Here is a 20193-nt window from a genome sequence, read left to right on the forward strand (position 1 = left end):
TGATGCCAATGATAACGAGAAATGTGCATGGATTTCACTATTAAACAAACGTGACCAACTCCAACTCGGCTCAGTTGTCTGGCAGACTTCGAAAAGGCGAGAACTACTACTTTCCATTTCCCGAGAAAGCAGGACAAATAAACCAAGTTTTTCGTGCTTCAGAATTAAACTGATCAATCAATATTTTACCATGAAAGAGAAACTCTTTCTTAAAGAAGTCGTATATTTTAACAAAAAATAATTGAGAGAAAGTGCATAAAAACTAAAGTCTCACATTTCTGAAAGAGACAGTTTGAACACAAAGTTTCCCTTGAGAATATGCGAATACCGACAAACACAAGGATGCACCGACACAGTAAAGACTCCAGAACGCCGCCTGGATCGTCATCCTCGCATGGAAGCAGCAGCACTGGTGGGTGTGGAAATAGTGGGCGATTTTTGTCCGTACCACCCACAACGGCTTCGCCCACCTCGTCCTCCTCCGTGTCCTCGTCGTCTGGTCATTCTTTCTCGTCGACGGGAATTTCTCTGTTGAGAGAAGATCTCTGCGTGGAGGAGGAGTTCGCCGTGGTGAAATCGCTGTCGGAAGGGGGCGAATTTTCGACGAGTAAAATTGTGCTGGCGACGTTGAAGAAGGATGCGACCAGAGCAAAGGTATGAATTGAGTATGATTTTGCTAGAATTTTGTATACAATTTTGTCTCACTTTGCCTCCCCCAGGCCGTGATTAAAGCTCGACCCTGTCTCTCCACGAGTATTGATGATTTCAACCGTGAAGTAGAATTCACCTATTTGCTCAGTCCCCACCCCAATGTCGTGACGTGTTATAATGTCACCTTCCTGTGGAATGGGTCACTCTGCTTCCTCCAAGAATTTGCCCCGTACGGGTCACTCCTACACGTGCTAAATAGACGGAGGTACGTAAAAGTGTAAATATACTTTGACCAGAAATATGTATAAATAACTAATCTATTTCCCCCTCTTTGCAGAATGATGCCGACAAAATCGAGCCGATTAGGCGAAACCAAAACGAAACTGGTTTGCTCTCAAGTTGCCTCCGCGCTCGAGTTCATGCACCAACTGCATCTCGTCCACGGACAAGTCACGCCCGATAACATTCTCGTCTTTAAAGGTAATTAAATTAAATTAAATTAATTAATTAATAATTTAACTTAAATATAATGCATTTCTAATTTCCCTTTAAAGGAAATTTGAGCCAGGTCAAGTTGGCAGATTTTAGTGCGACCCGAATGGAAGGGTCGCTCGTAGTTGTTACGACCTCGGAGACAAAACTGTCCTCAAACAGGAGCAGTTTCAACCCGCCCGAGCTTAGCGAACTTCTCCCGCAGGAAAAATACCACGTCGAGACGGGACTAGATAGTTGGCAGTTGGGGATTTTGGTGTGTTACCTCCTCCAAGGAAAGTGCCCATGGGGCGCGGCAGATGCCTGGGAGGATTCCAAGTATCGCAGCTATGTCGGCTGGCTGAAGAAAAAAAGTCTCAAAGTTCCCGAACCTCTGAGAAACTGTACGCCCCGATTCATCCGACTTTTCAAGCGGTTGTGTGAACCGAAACCATATCAAAGGTGAGGAAGAAAGTTATTTAAAATAAATAGACACATTTTTATCCTAATTTCAAAATTTCGAAATTTTCAGATCTGGAGTGAGAGAACTTCGCAAGTATTTGAAGGATGCTTGGCTTCTGAGGAAAAGTGGGCAAATCGTCAGTCGAAGGACGAGTGACGTTTCGACCGACTCGACCACGGCGGATCATGCACAAGAAAACGAGGGAGACGTCAAGATTATAAATTCCCTGGAAAAGTTGACACTGTCAAGTTCATCACCACAGCCACCACCGCCGCCTCCGCTTTCACACGAACAGGTCGATAAGGAGAGAAATCTAAAGGAATGGATGCAGAAATCTGGAGACGTAATCTTATCCACGTCTGTGGAATAAGTTTAATAAGAAAGGCTTAAGTATAATTATAATTAAGTATTTTAATCAAGTAATTGCATATTTATTAAATTATCTTGTATGAGAATGACTGAGATTCTTGCATGCCTTGAACACAACAAAAATTATTGTATTTCAACATTTCATTCGTCTCAAAATCTCATTCTGCCTCAGATTCGCAACCAACCCCAGATACAAGCAGTCTCAAATTATCATTCTGCCCCAGAACTAATTCTCAACTCTCAGATTCTCAACCAACCCCAGGCACAAGCAGTCTCAAATTCTAATTCTGCCCCTACTACAAAAACCAGTCTCAAATTCCCCAATAATAAATCTGTCTCCCCACTTGAACCAAATATTAGTCCCATTTCGTCTCTCCTCCCTCATTACTCGGAAAATATGGAGTCATAAAATCTCGAAAACACGAGAAATCGAGAATCTCACAAAAACAAACAAACTTTTTCTTCTGTTGTGGCTGTAACACACTCATTTTGAGCATAACTTTGTAGAAAAGTGTGTAAAAAGTGGACCACTTCGCAGCAGGGATTCACAAAATCACAACAAAATTATGCGATCGTGACAGCGTACACGTTCATAAAATCGAAGGATACACAACTTTTCGATCCTTGAGCAACTTTTTTTCGCAATTTCCTTATCCACCAGAAATCCCCAAAAAACTCTGTTTCGCAAACATTTTACATAACTCGGTCCAATCGGAAGTGAAGGAAATAATGATGATGAGCAAAAATATGCAAAATAAATCAGTATCGATCCACGTTTCTGAGGATGAATGATTTCTGAACTTGTTGTTTTGTTTAACTTCAAATTTATTATTCGCTCATTATACAAGTCAAATTCAGATCTTGGGCAAAATAACAAATCCGCCCACGCCTACGCAACTTCGTCGGAGCAGTTTCATTATGCAGTTGGGATTAAATACAACTATAATTGATTTCAGGACAGAAATAGAAATACAGAATAAAAGGAAACCAATGAATAGACCGAGTTAGTTTCGACGCAGTTCCACAAGTATTTATTTATATACCTATTCAGTGTCCAGTCTTGTGGTGTATTATTGAGTGGAAATGTCGAAAATAGAAATAATTAAGAAAAGATCGATCAAATAGATGTGGTGTTTGTTATAATTATAGACCTTTGGTGGCTCAATTTACCTCAATTCTCATCGATATTAGAGATATATATAGAGAGAGAGAAAGCAAATAAACAAAACCACACCTGGCCTTCATTTCCTTTTAATTTTGTGCAAAATTGTGCAATTCCTTCCTGGAAATGGGAAACTTTCTAAAAACAGCTAAAATTCTGCTAAAATGACAAAGTTATATTTATCTTGATTCATAGTAGGAGCTGGTCTTTTACCAATTTTGCAAATATTCGCTTGCAAATAATTTACATTATATTTGTGCACCTACTCCAACTTTTCTATTTTGTCCCCTTTCTCTGCAGAAACTAGTTTTTTACCAAATTACCAATTTGGCAAATATTCACGTGTAAACAATTTGCATTATAAATATTTGCTATTACATATATTTGTGCAACTACATACGAACTTTTTTAGGATTTTGTCCCCTTTCTACTCAGCCGAAGAGGTGGATAAACCCATAACAAATATATTTGACAGAACTGGAGCAGAACGGCGTATATTTTAGATTTTTTACTGACAACTATAACTTTTTTATTTTGCATTCAAACTGTCACTTTTTCCATGTAATTAGTTGTCGCATAAATCAATCACGACGGAATTAGGGGGAGAAAGGCGGAAGTCGGTTTAATTAGTGTTGAATCGAAAATAAAAAACGTTCAGGTAGGTAAGTCCGCCGGTCAGACGGGGGTAAAAAATCGTGTAGCTCATACATCTCTCATTCATTCGTGCAGTATCTTCTTTTTGACTGAATGCCAGCCCGGTAGTAAAAGTTGTCCCAATATGACTGCCAATCACTCGAGAAGTAAATCGTTTATGTAATATTTGTCCTGGGTGCTGTCCTAACTAGCATAATATTTAATGTGGTCTTTGTCATGCTGGGAAAGATAACGGGTTTTTTTCTTGCATAATATCAAATTGTCAAAATACAACTTTTTGGCATTGGTTTAAACATGGCAGTGTTTAAAATTGCACAAAATACCCAGAACTTGGGGAATAGATGGATCTGGATTTAATAATTGACTATGTAAAATAAAATAAAATAAGTAAAACAACGCCAAAATCTGGCAAAATAAAATGTAAATATATTTTTTAGAATAAACTTGCCAATTTCACTTAAATTGTCAAAATATAATTTTTTTGCAAAAATGGCAGTGTTTAAAATTGCACAAAATACGCTTAAATTAGAAACAGTAATACATCTAGATTTACTAGTTGACCATATAAAATAAAATAAAATAAGTAAAACAACGTCAAAATCTAATAAATTTATATTTTGATTTTAGCTTTTTAAAATAGTTTCATTCAAATTGTCATAACTTTTTTTGGAATTAATTTAAATCTGCTAGTATGTGTTTAAAACACAAAATACAATCGATATAAAAATGCAGTTACTCGGATTATTATTAAATAATAGAAATATCAAATCATTAAAAGCAGATATTGTCCATTTTAATGCAGGTAAACACGTAATCTCCATGAAAGTGACGTTGCTACCATTATGAAACTGCAACTGACTGCAAGGAACACCAAACCACAGTTTATCAAACTTACCAAGGACATATTTACATACGTAATTTCATTAAATGATCAACAATTAATGATGATCCATTATCTCAATCGTTTATTTAAATGCAATTTAGTAGACTTGACTTTGACATTGTGACATAGTTTCGCATATCTGAACCTGTTCGTCAAAAATCACTTGATAACCCTACTTGACTTATCTTTCCTACAAAATTTCAACGAATTTCGGACCATATCTTTTTCAAGGATTTACAAATCAAGCACAAGAAATGACTATAATGCCAGCTGAAAACGTTATCATTCCTCAAACTAACTTTACCCTATGAATATTCGTACATCGACATGGACTTCGCCTTATTCAAACCAACTTTTGCATTCAAAATTCTGTTAACTTTACTCCTAACGCAATGCAGTCTTGCACACAACTTAACATTTCTTGGGCGCTACCAAACCACAAACTTTTCTGCCACCGATTACTACGCGAGTGGGATATCAACCGTTTGGGGTACGGCGCTGCAGGATTGCGCTATTTTGTTCCCCCTTCGAAATGTTTCCCTCCTCACGATTGAGACGGCAGAGGAAAGCGATTTCATTTCCGGCTGGCTGGCAGATCATCCCAATTGCTGGCAAGTATTGGACCAGTGGTGCTGCTGACGGGTTAGGTGGATGGAGATGGACGGGAAACTTGGAAGCGAATTTTGATGATTTTACAAAATGGGGGGTAGGTCAGCCGGATTCTGATATGGTCAAGCAAAGGGTAGCGTTAAATTTTCAAAGCCTGGCTGCAGTATTCTGGGAGAGTGAAGATGACACGATGTCAATGCGGTATATTTGTGAGGTAAGGTTTGCTACTAAAAGTGTGAAGGTGCTAAATTATGATATTTCTTATACGTAATATTGCTATTTTCAGCAAGTGAAACTTGACTGACTTGACAAGTTTAAGAAATATATTTGCATTTAAATTTGCTGGATTTTGACGTTGTTTTATTTATTTTATTTTATTTTATTTTATATAGTCAAATTGCAAATAGTAAATCGAGGTAGACCTCAAGTGTAGCGAATTTTATGCAATTTTAAACACTAACCAATTTAAGATAATGTTAAAAAGTTGTTTCGAGAATATGCGGATATTTTTGTTTCACAAATTTGTTTTAAGTAAATAAATGACTAATGTTGATCGATCGGATTTTTGTATCCGTCCGTTTACTATAACATGGATCCGATCCGCATATTTGGATCCATGTTGTGTAAACGGCCGGATAATCCTGTCGGATCGGGTTGGAAAACCCGGTCGGATCTGATAATCCCGGATTATCAACACTATGTATATGTCACCATTTCATTAATTTAGGTCGAAGACTCTGGTACTCCCACAAGTCCACAACCCACAGTTACAACCACTACACCTACGACCACTACACCCACAACCACACCACCCCCTGTGAATGAATGCAACGCCCGGAAAGCGCTCTTTATCGTACTCGAATCATCATCACACGTAGGCTCTGCTAATTTCCAACTTGGCAAACAATTTGCAGCAGATTTATCTCGAGCGTTCACCGGTTTGTCCACCAGCAAGCTTGGCTTCCTTACGTATGCTCTTATCTATCACGTGAGAGTGCACTTGCACAATTCTGACAGTCCCGAAGAAATTGTGAGCGACATTTTATCCGCCGCGTACGAAGGTCATTCCACTCGAAATACTGCGGAGGGCATGTTAGCAGCTAAACTACAATTGGAAACGTATTCCAGTGGAAACCCGATGCACATGGTGGTTCTTACGAATGGCGTCTCTGCTTCCCCATCAACAACGAAGCACATTGCAGACCTCGCTAATTTAGTTGGGATACGAACTTACGCCATCGGTGTTTCTATGCCTGATTCTGCAGACCAAGAACTTCTCAATATTGCTGGCCAATACTCGGATCGTGTCTTTAAAACGGATTGGGCAAGGCTTGATACCATTTTGGGGAGTGTTGTAAACAAAGTTTGCAATAGTTAGGTGGATTTGTCGTATCTTTAGTAAAGTGTGGTTTATGCGTATGTGAATAAATCTTTCAAAATTATATTTATTTTCGTTCAGACATTTATGTATTTACATCACAAAAATCTAGTAAATAAATATTTTTTTCTTTGAAGTAGAAATAGGAAGCACATGGATATGTGTGTGTGTATGGGAATATACACGTGGAATTTTTTTGTGCAATAAGTAGATACTTATATTTCCTGAATTTATGGAAAATTACGCTTTTATTCCACGCAAAATTCCTGGCCGTAAACATATTATTTAGAATAGTACCGTAATTTTCTCCGCAAATTAACGAGTTTTATGCTAAAACGTATTCTTCATTTCTCAAGTTTTGTGCATTTCTCCCAAGAATTTACTTGTATTTCATACGAAGTGAAATTACCACAATTTCATGCACATGGTCCCGTACTACATCAAGCTACTCATCCTCACTAATCCTCCGTAAAGATAATAACCTCCCCAGTAAATATTTAGAGTAACGAGGGAGGATACGCCAATAAGTAGCAAACAAGGCTGACAAGCAGTACAGATATTTGGCTAGTAAGTATATCATAATGTCCAGGTGGGTGCAAAAAAATGCGTCTCTCCTAAAAAAAATCTGCCTCCTGTCATCTCGCAGACTCACAGAGATTTGGGTCACGAGGCGTTTGTTTTTTGTCGCTTAGTAGAATCCTAAACTAAACAAAAGTGGATTGTTTTGCACGGTTATTTTAAATTTATTAACGAATGGTGATTATCATGCCAGGAGGAAGGAGAGACTTGCTCAACACAGATAACCCCCTGCGGCCCAAGTTTGCAAAATATTTAGAAATCACCTGCCGTTTTGTGACCTAAGTCAACCCTAAATGTCGTAAAATGTGGAGGAGTGAAATAAAATAAAAGTTGGCATATGGAATCAGATGTCGTTTCAGAAACTCCACGTCCACCCCCCACCATTTTCTTGTGTCGTTAAACGTCGCAAATGTGCATGGATGACAGTAACTCAAGCAGAGTTACAAAGATAAGTGGTTAGTTAGTCAGGTCCTCCTCCTCGTGGCATTTTTAGGTTGGGAAAGGTCTTTAAACTCTGGGTGGAAATGTGGGTCAGAATTTACTAACAAGCGAGATGATGATGATGCCTGATGAGTGACAAGATTGGTGTAAATATTTATTGGAAGTGTGTAGTTGTGGACTACCTTAAACGTGAATGGGGAAATTGTTGTCGATATATTTTTGATAGTTGGATCAAAATATTTGTATTATTAGTTCGTGAACAATGTATGTAAAATTGTGGAAAAAATGAAGAATAAATTTGCATGACCAGGGTTTCAAAAGGTTCTTGGCATCTTGGTTTTTTGACATAATACGATTGATTATATTTTTACTGTAAAAGATGAGATGCGTTAATTTGCGATATTATGATCATCCTATAATTATTAAAATAATAGTATGAAATGCAGATACGTATAAGAGTTGAAAAAGTCAAAGAAAGTTAAACTTACAAATTTTGAGAGTTATTTATGCCGTTACAATAATTTATATGTCTTTGAATAATCCAAAATTATGAAAATTTAGGTCTAATTTATCTTTTGGAAAATATAAAAACTTTAAGTTAGCTTAATTTAATTGAAGATTTATAATGGTTCCGATAGTGTGATCTGATAAGTCGCTGGATTGCAATCTAATTAAATTAGATTAATATTATTAAACTTCAAATTTTGAAGTTTAGTGTCCACCCTCAACACACGGGAATCAACTGTTGATCCCGAACTTCTGATGTGAATTTGATGTCCATAAAGAACACAAAAATAGCTCATTTTCACCTTGAAAAGTAGGTTTGTTCGGAATTCTGATAGTTTTCCGAAAAACAAAATGATTGCATGAGAGTAATAATACAGCAACTACGCAGTTGTAAGTATTCTCGAATTTCTGACGTTACATTTTCATGATGAGAATTCTGTTTGTGTGGAGAGAAAGTAAATACGTGCCAGTTGCAGGATGAGAGAAAACAAGACTTTGATTGTGAAAGAGCTTGTATCCACTCGAATCCTACACAAGAGTCGCGATACAAACATACAGAAGTTGATCCCAACAAGCACTTCACTTCATTTACACTTCAATCCTACACGCGAAAAATACTCCCACGGAGAAAGTAGCTAAGTAAAATACGGTGAAAGTGTAAGCAAATCTTTCCCGGAACTGTTTTTCTCGCCAAAAACCTCTCCAACTTTCTCCAGGGACACGCGTTCATCACATCCAGCCAGCCCACCCACCTTTCTTCTCACGTTGCTAACTTTTTTTCACTTGAGAAGCTTGTGCAATTGAATAGATAGTGTTCCATTATGTGTGTGACATCAAGTTGGGATGACCTTCGTATTGTAGGGATGGGGTTTTAGGTTGAAAATGCGTTTATATGTGTAAGGTTGCAATTTTATTTGTAAGTAACGATTTTGAGGAGGGTATGAAAATCAAGAAAAAACGTATACTGTAATTAATGTGGTTACAATACGTAATCCGGTTATAACCGGAAAGTAAAGATATATGACTCTACCGCCATTTTTATAAATTTATAACCAGTTGGTGACAAATTTATAGAAATTATTTTGTAGTCATATATCTTTACATTCTGGTTATAAACGTAACCGACAATTACATTATATATGTAATATAATAGACACCTCTGCTTATTTATAGAAAAATAATTAGCTATGCTCCGCAGAAGACTAGGCAATTTTGTTACCACATTATTTGACTTGTAATAAAAAAAATACTAATATAAAATGATCGTATTTGATCTTTTATTTGTTGGTCTTTTACATTGAAAGTTGTAATTTTAGATAAGAAAAAACGTCGAAATTGGCTGAAATGAAACATGCAATTTGACGGAACACTTCAAAGGAAGGGAATGGAAGTGAGAATCCAAAATAATAATATTTGCTTGTTTACTTTCACTCAAGGAGAAAGTGGTTCTCCGAAGTGTTACAACAAGATTCGGTCAACGTGACGACGATGACGTTCATCACGTCCTTCCATTTATTTCCACCTTCAAAACATTTTCCTCCTCCTTCATCTTATCAATATTGAACGCATCCCAGTTGCTCAACCTTATTTGCTACATATTGCTTTGAAAAAGACAAAGAAAGGGTACAATTATATAACAACTACGGAGTTGTCTGTTGTCCCCGGGAGCAGAAGTAATTGCACTTTTGATATCTTGAGCTCTTTGAGCTAATTAATAGCGAAATGAACTCTGGCCCACGAAATGAAAACACAAGCAATATACGATGAAAGTATTATTAAAACCTATCAGTACAGCTTTGCTTAGCCCGAACCAGGAGTGATTAGTAAACCCATCCATGTTTGTCAGTAGTTTTCTATAAAATTATGTGCTACTATTTTACACTAATTTGTGGGTTAACTAGCATCAATCTTTCGTACTACTAGGCTCCAAATTCTAAAAATATTTACTATCCTTGTCCTTGACTACTTCCCAGTGGGGGGTCGCCTCTATAGCCCCTCTGGTTAATTTTTGTCATATTTAACTTCATATTATTTCATGAGAAAGCAGTAAGCATCTCTGGTCCAAATTTCAGCCTTCTATGCTAATTTCTAAAAATCGGTATGGGTCACCCCATAGGGTCGCTCTAGATAAAAATTTTACCAATTTCATGTCATATTCTTCCGTTAAGACCCATAAGCAACTTATCTACCAAATTTCAGCTCGATATGACGATTTTGAAAAATCAGTATGGGTCACCCCTAGGGTCCCTCAAGATGAAAATTTTTCTAATCTGAAGTCATATTTATCTATTAGGAGCCATTAGCAACCTCTGTGCCAAATTTGAGCTTTCTACGACAATTTTGAAATTTTGGTGCATAATACCTCACCCACTCTGATGACCCCCACCGGTCAACCACTTGACCGATTTGGCCCATCTTCGAACTCGTTTCCTAACTTTGTCCAATATGCATATGGTGAAAATTTCAAGTCAATCGGTCAACTCGTTCGAGAGTTATCGAAAGACAGACGGACAGACAGACAGACAGACAGACAGACAGACGGACATGACAATTACATAAGCCCTGGTTCGGGCTAAAAATGTATAATTTTACGTGATGTGAATACTGAGTTATTTATTACTTATAAAAAAAAAGATCTGAAAATTGTCGACAATATCGACTGAAAATTCAATAATCTATTCAATAATATTCTTCTTTAGTATTCAATAACCTTTAAACAATGTTCAAACCTATAATAATCTTGTACCTTTTGCAATATATTGAATAAAAGAAAAATATTTTTTTTGCTTCTAAGTTCTTTGTTCGTGGTGAACAGGCTGAAAATTTGAGACACGATGCTACAATAAAACAGAACAAGGATTTATGGAGAATTCTGATCATATTTTACTTACATTTACAAATAGTGCATGGCAAATGTCATGTACGCTATTTATATTTGAACTCTTAACTTTACTGTCATCCAGTGAAAGCACGAGGAGAAAGTTTCGTCTGTCTTACTTGATCTTGTTCAATTGTTTACCTGTTAATAACCTTGGGCTAAAACATGTTGCAAAGATGTACAATAACAAACCTCGCATGCAAACCTTCATGTTACATGCAATGTACACATACATCATGCAACATAATAATGTGCACGTGCCCTCTTTAATTAATGCCATCCGACCAACAAATATTTGACCATGAAAAATAGCTTTGTACCATTTTTTATACTTGTGCACCCAACCCAAGAGGAAACAAAATGTGGAGCGTACATAACATGGCTAATTAATTAATTTCCAAAGGACGAAAAGATGGAGAAAGTTGGAAAAAGCGACAATATGTCTCGTACCCAGACAAATGACTTTACGAACTAATTAACATATTTGACAAAACCGTTACTTTCTCCTTGGAGGCTTGAATGAAAATGATGCAGTGAAGTGGAAATGCTGTCCCGTTGATTAAGAGACCTTGAATATTGAACATTGCATATCGTGCCTGGCGAATAATGGCATCATTCATTCAAAATATGAAGCGAAGATGATGCCCAAAATCGGATATTTCTGGCCAGGCGGAGGCAGAATTATCAACTACAATTGGCAGCAGAAGCGGGGGACAGGGGGACATTCCTCCCCAGAAATTCAGCAAATCCTAAGTATTTTCCCCATATTCCCCGTATTTTGATGTTAATAAGACCACAATGCTAATGTCCCCATATGTCCCCCCAACTTCCGCCGCCACTGCTCAGTGCCACTACCTCCTCACGAAATGAAATATGTTTTTAGAACAAAAGGACATATTTGGTGCATGTATGGCCACAGGAGGATGAGAGAAATCTCATTACTCGCATCTCCACCCCAACCCAACCAATATGATCTCCTTTTATTATTTAGGTTGAACAATGCCCGTATTGAATTTCGTTCAGGATTCTTCTCCAACTAATGATTGACGTCAATGCGGGTATACACAATCCACCAGAGAATTCGCGATCCAGACCACGAATAGAACAGAGAGAAATGGAGAAATTCTATATTTAATTTTGCACAAATTCACCTACCTTCGTATGCATTTTCTCGATATGAATTGTCCCGGTTTTGACTCTAAATGGGAAATAGATTGGTTTTGTGTAACGGAAATGGAAACCATCCACCTGAGAAATGCTACTCAAGATAATTGTATTTTCCTCAATTCTGCTTTCTCCTCGATTTTGGTAGGTCGTTATTTTCTAAAAATAGTTACCTACATAACAAAATACATAACCACCTACAACCCCATTTTTTCTGGGAAGAATGGTGGACAAACTTTCTTAATTTGGTTGTTATATAAGCGTCTGAAAACTTGGGCAATTATTGTGCAAAATTTAATTCGGACTTTTTGATTAATGGTAATTTGGTCTATTTTTAAATATCGAGATAATTGGTGTTAGTTATCATCCCACCTCAACAAAAAAGTGACTGATCTCTAATCTCAATCTCATCCCGTTTAGTAAACTGCACGTTTAAAGGTAAACTAAACCAGGGTGTACAAACAAATAACAAAAGACGACGTGAAGTAAGTAATGCGATACGATACGAGACTGTAAACTATGTATGTTGGGATAAACTTAAACTTATTGAGACATGCCAATAATATGCTGTTTTGCAGTGCATTGTGGAATATAGGGATTGGTATGCATGTGACTAGTGACTGCTCCAGTTTCTTGATGGATGATGTAGATAAATGCACGCTAAATAATGTGGGAACAAAATCATCTCGGAATTTATTTCGGCGTTAGTAGTGAGTTGTAATTGAACGGTAATTACGTATGTATTAACATGAAATTAAAATTTGTGACCGTAAGATCAGAAATGAATGGATTTGGACCATTCGGTCGTTATCAAATTGTTACCAAAGCGGTAGAATACTGGTAATGGAGGTCTCCCGACGTGTGCTCTTAGATTTTAACCAAATAAGTGTCAATCGATCACAAATTTAATTAATACAAAATTTTGTAAAAGACAAGATCTAATTATGCTCAGGTTTGCCGGAGATATTTGTATCCGAAGAGGAGAAAGTAAAAGAATGAAGTTGACAAATTTTACACTTTCCAAACTTACTGCGCGTTTTCTTCTTTTCGGATGTATGCAAATGTCCCTGCCAAATATGAACATTGGGAGATCGTGTCTTTTGCAAATTTCATGTCAATTAAATTTGTGATCCATTGACACCAATTTGGTCAGAATTGGAATACGCTGGGAGACCTTAATTGTGCGTCACAATTGTTCTGCCACATTGTTTAGAGTATAAAGCCAGGTTGCACACGTAGCGGGATAAATAGAGAGTAAAAGTGTTATAGTTTTTTCTCTGAAGAGAGAATGACGACACGATTTTGTTCGCAAAGTTAGCCTATAAGTAATCACTCATCATCTCTTGTTGTCTGTAAAGAGGGAGAGATTTAGATTTAGGGCGATGGATGGATAGATGATGCGAATTTGTGATCCAAGTTTAACTTATAACGAGATTCTTATTACTCAAAAATCCGTCATTCATTCATGCCGACGTGTAAGAGTAGCCTGGTAGTTAGTTGATGGCAGTGGGTGGGTATTTAGCTCAGGACGGCAGAGAGTCATGTGGAGATGGGTTTTCGGTATGATGATTAGTGGGTTAAAATGCATGCTAAAATTATTTCGGTATGGGTAAAATCAGGTCTTGCGTTCATTCAACTGTTGATACACTTATTGTTCTGCGTGGACAGTTCTTGGCCATTGGTGTACAGTGCATGTGAATACTTTTTTGTACAGATAATTGTGATAGTTAGGGTTTGAAAGATTGCTTGAAATGCGTCGCACTTTAAAGAACAGGGTTTAGAACTAGGATTATTATCGCATTCTTAGAATTGATAGTAGTGGAAGTCGTAATAAAGACACTGTTTATTATTTCTGTTTTGAACTACATGGTTTGCAGTGGTTGTGTGTTAGAATTATGTAATAGTGATCTCCAAAAATATGTATTGTTGATGATATGTAACGAACGAACAGTAAAGTGATGAATGAAATTAGCCCACAAAAAATTGTATTAATTCTGGGGGATCAATCACCCTAAAAGTATAACAAAATGCATAGTACACAACTGATGAGATGATTAGTATTTTAAGAACAATACAAACCGTGTAATTTTGAGTGAGCATCAACGGGGAAATTTTATTGTAAGTAACAATTCCATATATTGAGACAAATAGCAGCACCATTTAAGTTTAAAGAAATGCAATTATATTTTTAAATGCATTCACTAATATGTACAGATATAGGCCCTATTGAAAAGAGTAACTTGTTTTACTACGCCGACATAATTTTTGCAATTTCTACAATGCCTGCTTTTCTTGATTATGAAGTTCAGAGTGTGCATTTTTTGTCTGTAATGTATCATGGATCATTGTATTATGGATCTATTTTATCTGTATTATGTTGGTTACGTCTTGGTCTTGATATTGGTAAACACGGACGACCACTATATACTGATATTTACAAATATTCTTATATGACATAAAGTCATAAAGATTGCAAATTCGTTAATTTCTTAAATTTAAATTACTTTATTTAAAATTTGAATGTTTATCTTAAGGAGTACATACTGAAAACTGTAGTGTTCATTCGTTATTCTAAAAATTGAGACGTATCGGAGAAAGTATTCATTCATACAATCAGAAAATGAGAAAGTTGAGACAAAAGTTGAGACGCGAAAGAGATGGGAAGAGTGAAAGTCGCAATATCAATTCGCCCCAATTTCACGCAGGAAGCTTTGAACGGACTCTCCTGCTCCAACTGTTGAAAACAACAAAATTTCTGAATGTTGCAAAAAATATTACAGCTTTTGTAATTGGTTTAATTTTAATTGATAATTAGGAAGAGAATCGCCCCTTGTTTGGATTGGGGTGGGTCATACGCAGGACATCATGTCGAACTCCAAATTTCGTCAAGATTTGCCCCCCCCGGGTGGCTACAAACCGATCCAGTTTCTCCGGATCCCTGCAAAGACATATTTCAGTGGTAAGTACTGGTGGGTGACCACACCCACTCAATCATAATCATGATTACGAGTTCATTATTAAACTTGTATTGATTAATTTTAAAATATATGTATTCAGGGAGGACGATGATCGCTGGCTTCGTCGTAATTCAAATCGGAGCTGCATACCTTTGCAAATTAAATGAATGGTCGGAACGAAATATGATTACGGAAGAACGAAGTAGCCGGTTGGGTCTCGTGCCGATGTTGTTGGCGGAAAAAGACAGAATGTAAGTTGCTGCTTATCTGAATATTTCGAACATAAAGCTTCCAAATTGTAAATAATTTGCATCCATTTATTTTCTCCAGGTATTTGAAACGCCTCCGTCAAATTCGGGATGAGGAACGCGAACTGATGAAGGACGTTCCGGGATGGGTGGTCGGAACTTATTGGGGAGAACCAATTTTTAAGACAAGACCGGCCGGATCATGGCACGACATTAACCTTAACGAGTTTTACGCTCAAAATAGCAATTGGGATCTACAATACGCCTACAATTTCTGGAAGTGGTTTTAAAAAGTTCCTCAAATTGCGTAGTGTCATAGTTAAATATTTGAAATGCTTACTCGCCACGCCAGCTAAAATATACTACCGTTCGATTGATATCGACATCAATATATAGTCAGTCTACCCAATCGAATCCAAGATTCATTATTAGCGTCGACATCATTGTTATTATGAAAACATAGTTGTGTAAATAAAATGTAAAACTAAAATCCAAGAAAAATCTATAAATCATTTATAACTTAAGTCGCACTTTCACTTTGTATTTTTACTAATTTAGTTTGGCCATCATTGAAGTATTTTTCATTTCGAGTCTTAAAACATCATTAGCATGATGTCAGGTGTAATTATTTCGACATACATATATATGTAACAAAAGAAGATATTCATCTTCCATTCATGCAAAAAAGCCTATATCCGCTGCAACATTACTTACCGCTTTAGACAAATTTTTGCTCGGTTTACGTTTACCTAGTGTTTTCTCTTAATCCTACACAAATAGCTTCAATTTTTAATAACGGCGTTGTTGCCTTACATTCTCGCACCTAATGAGTGATCTCATTTAACTCTTTGGTTACTTGATTGATATTTGATTGATAAGGTGAATCTGAAATTTATGACTTGCTTAGCCTAGTTTTTAGTCAAAGCTTATGGAACTGTCATGTCCTACCCCAAAACGGCTAAGCCGATTGAATTGACATTTTTACCATAGGAAAAGAGTTCGAAAATTGGCGAAATTGGTCGAGTGGATGACCGGTGGGGGTCATATACATAGGTGGGTGGGGTATTAAGCACCAAAATTTTAAAATTGTCGTTATAAGCTAAAATTTTGGGCATAGGCTGCTAATGTATAACGGAAGATTATGAATTTAAATTAGAAAAATTTTCATATCGACTGACCCTATAGGATAACTCATACCCGACAAAATGTTAGAAGCAGACTTTGTCCCTGACTCGGGCTAAATGAAGTCTGCACTTTAGGTTTTATATTCTTTTATACTCTGCCGACTCAATATAACAATTCAAAAAAAAATCCTCCTCAAAACTGCAACCACTAATTGCTCGAGTTCCATGGGTATGACAAACTTTTTTCGATGTGCGTAGTGCATATGTGATTTCCTGGTACAATGATGACTTACATAAAATTATGTTATGCAAATACTTCTAATAAATATTCTGCCCGGCAAGATAAGCCAATACTATAATTTGGTCATATTGAGGATACAGGTTTGGGTGATAAATAAAATATTCTTGGTAATAAATTAAACACTTGACATGATGTAACTTTTTATTCCCATTGGATTTTCGAAATTCTGGTAAATAATAAAAACTGCGTGCCAAAAATGAAAACAACGCGAAATTTGCTTTGCTATAAATTCACAAAAAAACACGAGAGAATATTCTATCGATAGTTTGGAAGGACGCTCTCTTTCTAGAATCATGTCAGGCAAGACATTAGCTCTTGTATTTTTGGTAGCGTCGGTTTCGCAAATCGATGCAGGCCCGAAGAAAAAGGGTAATTTAATTAGTAATTCAGACGCATATGATAACATAACTGGCTTGTTTTTCTGCATGCTCAGAGCCAGGAATGACATATATTGGTCACTTTTCTGGAGGAAAATCTAGGACCTTTCAAGGATCAGATTATTACATCAGTGACAACGCGGTAGGGGTTTATTCGTGTAAATTCATAGAAATGATGTACATATATAGCGTTAATAAAACATTATAATTGACAACAATTATTAATTGTTGTCATCATAGGCGACCTGGACCATTGCCAATAATAATTGCAAAGCAATATTCGGAGATATTGCTGGTCTTGTGTCGTTGGAATCAGAGGATGAAAAAAATTCGCTTAACATCATGTTGGAAGACTATGGCGCAGGTATTTGTGTTTCAAAAATATCGAAATTTTAGTCTCATCCTAATACTTATTATGATGTAATTTAAGAAATATGTTTGCACAGGCATAACTTATTGGACAAGTGGAATATATGACCCGAGTGGGGCCGTATGGAGATGGGCTTCAAGTAACACCCCCATTGGTAGCTGGGCCCCTTGGGGAACTGGATACCCTGGAAGCCCCACTTCAGTATCGCGTCTCGCAATTTTGTACCTGAATCAATTCAGTGCAAATTGGGTTTCAATTTTTAATACCCAGAAACACCTTTTCATTTGCGAAGTTGGATCTACGTCTATACCTTCAACTGAACCACCAATTGTGCCGTATTCGTGCAACCCACCATTGTCAATAATAAATTGGCGAAATTAATTCCTGGGATCGAGTTTCATAACTTGTGCCGCTATGAAATTCCTAGGCAATCTGGTGTTTGCCAGATACGGTTAGATTTTGTGAAATTCCAGATAGCAGAACATGCTGATACCCCAGTAACTGGAAATTGTGATGCTGACGCGTTGTCAATTTATGGGCACAGTAACGCCTGGTTGGGAAACCTTTGCGGAAATTTGGACGGACAACACAGTATAATACATAAAAATATTTTATTCATTTACTTTTAAGTTTACTAATGCAACCTTTCAGTGTATTTGGATTATGGATCGAACGACCAATAAATTACCCTGTACATTACTCGGCTGGCTGAAATGGGTCAAACATGGGACATCGGGGTGACGCAAATACAATGCGATTCTGCGGACAAAGGTAGTAAGGAAGGTTATCATGTCAGATTAATACTTTACTAATTTGTCCTACTTTATGCGATTGCAGCCCCGACTGGCTGTGTCCAGTATTTTACGGGTGTGACAGGAACAGTAAAATCTTTGAATTTCAATCTTGGACATCAGTTAAACATTCAGGATTACGTTGTTTGCACAAAACCAAATCCAGGCATGAACAAGATTGAGGTACACCTTCGTGATCCTATTGTTTATTACTAATCGTTCTTTCATCAGTATGCACATAATAATTGAATAGTGGAAGTCATGCGGTGGAGACAAAGATTTCGGAATTAGCGGAGAAACTGAATTATACGGACCAGGTGTGGGTGGTGAGTCTGGCGATTCTTGTACACGAGATTGGGTCATGATTTATGGTCTTTATTCAACCAAATATTGCTGTGCTTGGTTTCCTGACAGCGTCAAGAGTGAGTTTTGTAGGGAATGTACATAAATTATTTCACGGTTGAGGGGGTAGAAGTTCTGCGTGGCTGGCCCATTTGCGCTACATGTTAAAAGGGGATTGTAACGCGTGACATGATTTACGGACGTTCCCTTATTATGATTATAGGTTTGTATAATATAAATTTGTTGAACTACAATCATTTATTATGATGTGACAATAGTGGATCTCGAAACTGTGGCGTTGAATGTCCACTTTGACTACGTTGAGTTAGAATTTCCCAGTGATCCCAATATACCTGTGGACTGTACCATACAATCATGTGATTGGCATAACCAAGGATTTTGTCTCACTTATACTCAAACTGTGAATTAAAAACCCTCGCTGAGAAACTCAATTAAAACAACCTTCAGTACATTCAATCTTAATACGAATTTACATCTAACAATTTCGAGCGATTCATGGATGTAAATTCTATTAAAAAGGTCATACATATAACTTGCAATTTAGAAACAAGACATTTCTGTATCTCCTTGCATGCACGTGACGCTTAAATTGTTATTGTGAAAAATAGTAAATAAAATTTAAAACTAAGAAATTGTACAAATTGTTTATAGCTTAGTCACACGTGCATTACATTATATCAACTATTTGTTTGTCAAAACTCGACAAAAATTTAACAACTTTACTTCACACTTTGAGTCATAAAATATTATTGTAAAGGTCCATTTATTCACAGTTCATGTCATCATCATGTCGAGGCGCGAGGTCCCAATCCGTTATTCGACTGGTAAAAATTTTGTTTTCGTTGTGATATTTTTGATTAGCCATGCACTCCAAACGAAGCTTCAGGCAGCATGATGCAGTGTGATACATGCATGACTTAATTACGTCACAACAAAATCCCTATCAATTTATTATTAACATAAATAAAATCCCCTGCAACTTTTGCAATTCATCGCAAGTCGTCTGTCCCTTAACTTTCTCTTCATACTTTTTTTCAAATCAACCAGTGCAAATTCCCTAATTTTTAATTAACGGCGTAGTCCGTTCGCATTTTCCACCCAGTGATCTCATTTCGGCGAGCACAATTTAACGAATATACCCTAATTATTACATTTATTGAAATAAATGACGGTTAATTTATTGGAAGCGTGACGGGTGTACTATAATATACATAAATTTCTGTCCATACGTATTAGTGCATGCGATTTTCTCGTACAATAATGATGTGTAACATAAAGTTACGTTATATGTATGAAGAGTTCTAATAAATATTATCCCGACAAGATAAGCGAATAACTTGGTCAAGTTGAAGATGTGAATTTCGGTAATAAACACAAAATTCTGAGTAATACAGATAACGTAAACGCTTGATGCGATTTAACCTTATATTCTCCTTGGGTTTTTGAAACTCGG

General features: G+C 36.8%; 3 protein-coding genes across 3 annotated transcripts; all 3 read left to right on the top strand.

Annotated features, from left to right (window-relative positions):
• Positions 1-58: 58 nt before the first annotated feature.
• Positions 59-2754, top strand: LOC110849007 (serine/threonine-protein kinase meng-po). The gene is made up of 5 exons (XM_022096383.2): positions 59-654; positions 720-916; positions 989-1131; positions 1206-1584; positions 1655-2754. Exons 1-5 carry the CDS (start codon positions 319-321, stop codon positions 1953-1955), a joined length of 1356 nt encoding a protein of 451 aa, XP_021952075.2. The 5' UTR covers positions 59-318; the 3' UTR covers positions 1956-2754.
• Positions 2755-4663: 1909 nt separating this feature from the next.
• Positions 4664-6704, top strand: LOC118435359. Its single transcript, XM_035851344.1, has 2 exons — positions 4664-5476; positions 5990-6704. Exons 1-2 carry the CDS (start codon positions 5186-5188, stop codon positions 6638-6640), a joined length of 942 nt encoding a protein of 313 aa, XP_035707237.1. The 5' UTR covers positions 4664-5185; the 3' UTR covers positions 6641-6704.
• Positions 6705-14906: 8202 nt separating this feature from the next.
• Positions 14907-15915, top strand: LOC110848712 (NADH dehydrogenase [ubiquinone] 1 alpha subcomplex subunit 13). Its single transcript, XM_022095991.2, has 3 exons — positions 14907-15168; positions 15267-15417; positions 15497-15915. Exons 1-3 carry the CDS (start codon positions 15075-15077, stop codon positions 15702-15704), a joined length of 453 nt encoding a protein of 150 aa, XP_021951683.1. The 5' UTR covers positions 14907-15074; the 3' UTR covers positions 15705-15915.
• Positions 15916-20193: the final 4278 nt, after the last annotated feature.

This window comes from Folsomia candida, unplaced genomic scaffold, assembly GCF_002217175.1.
Source record: "Folsomia candida strain VU population unplaced genomic scaffold, ASM221717v1 Fcan01_Sc004, whole genome shotgun sequence".
Lineage (NCBI taxonomy): Eukaryota > Metazoa > Arthropoda > Collembola > Entomobryomorpha > Isotomidae > Folsomia > Folsomia candida.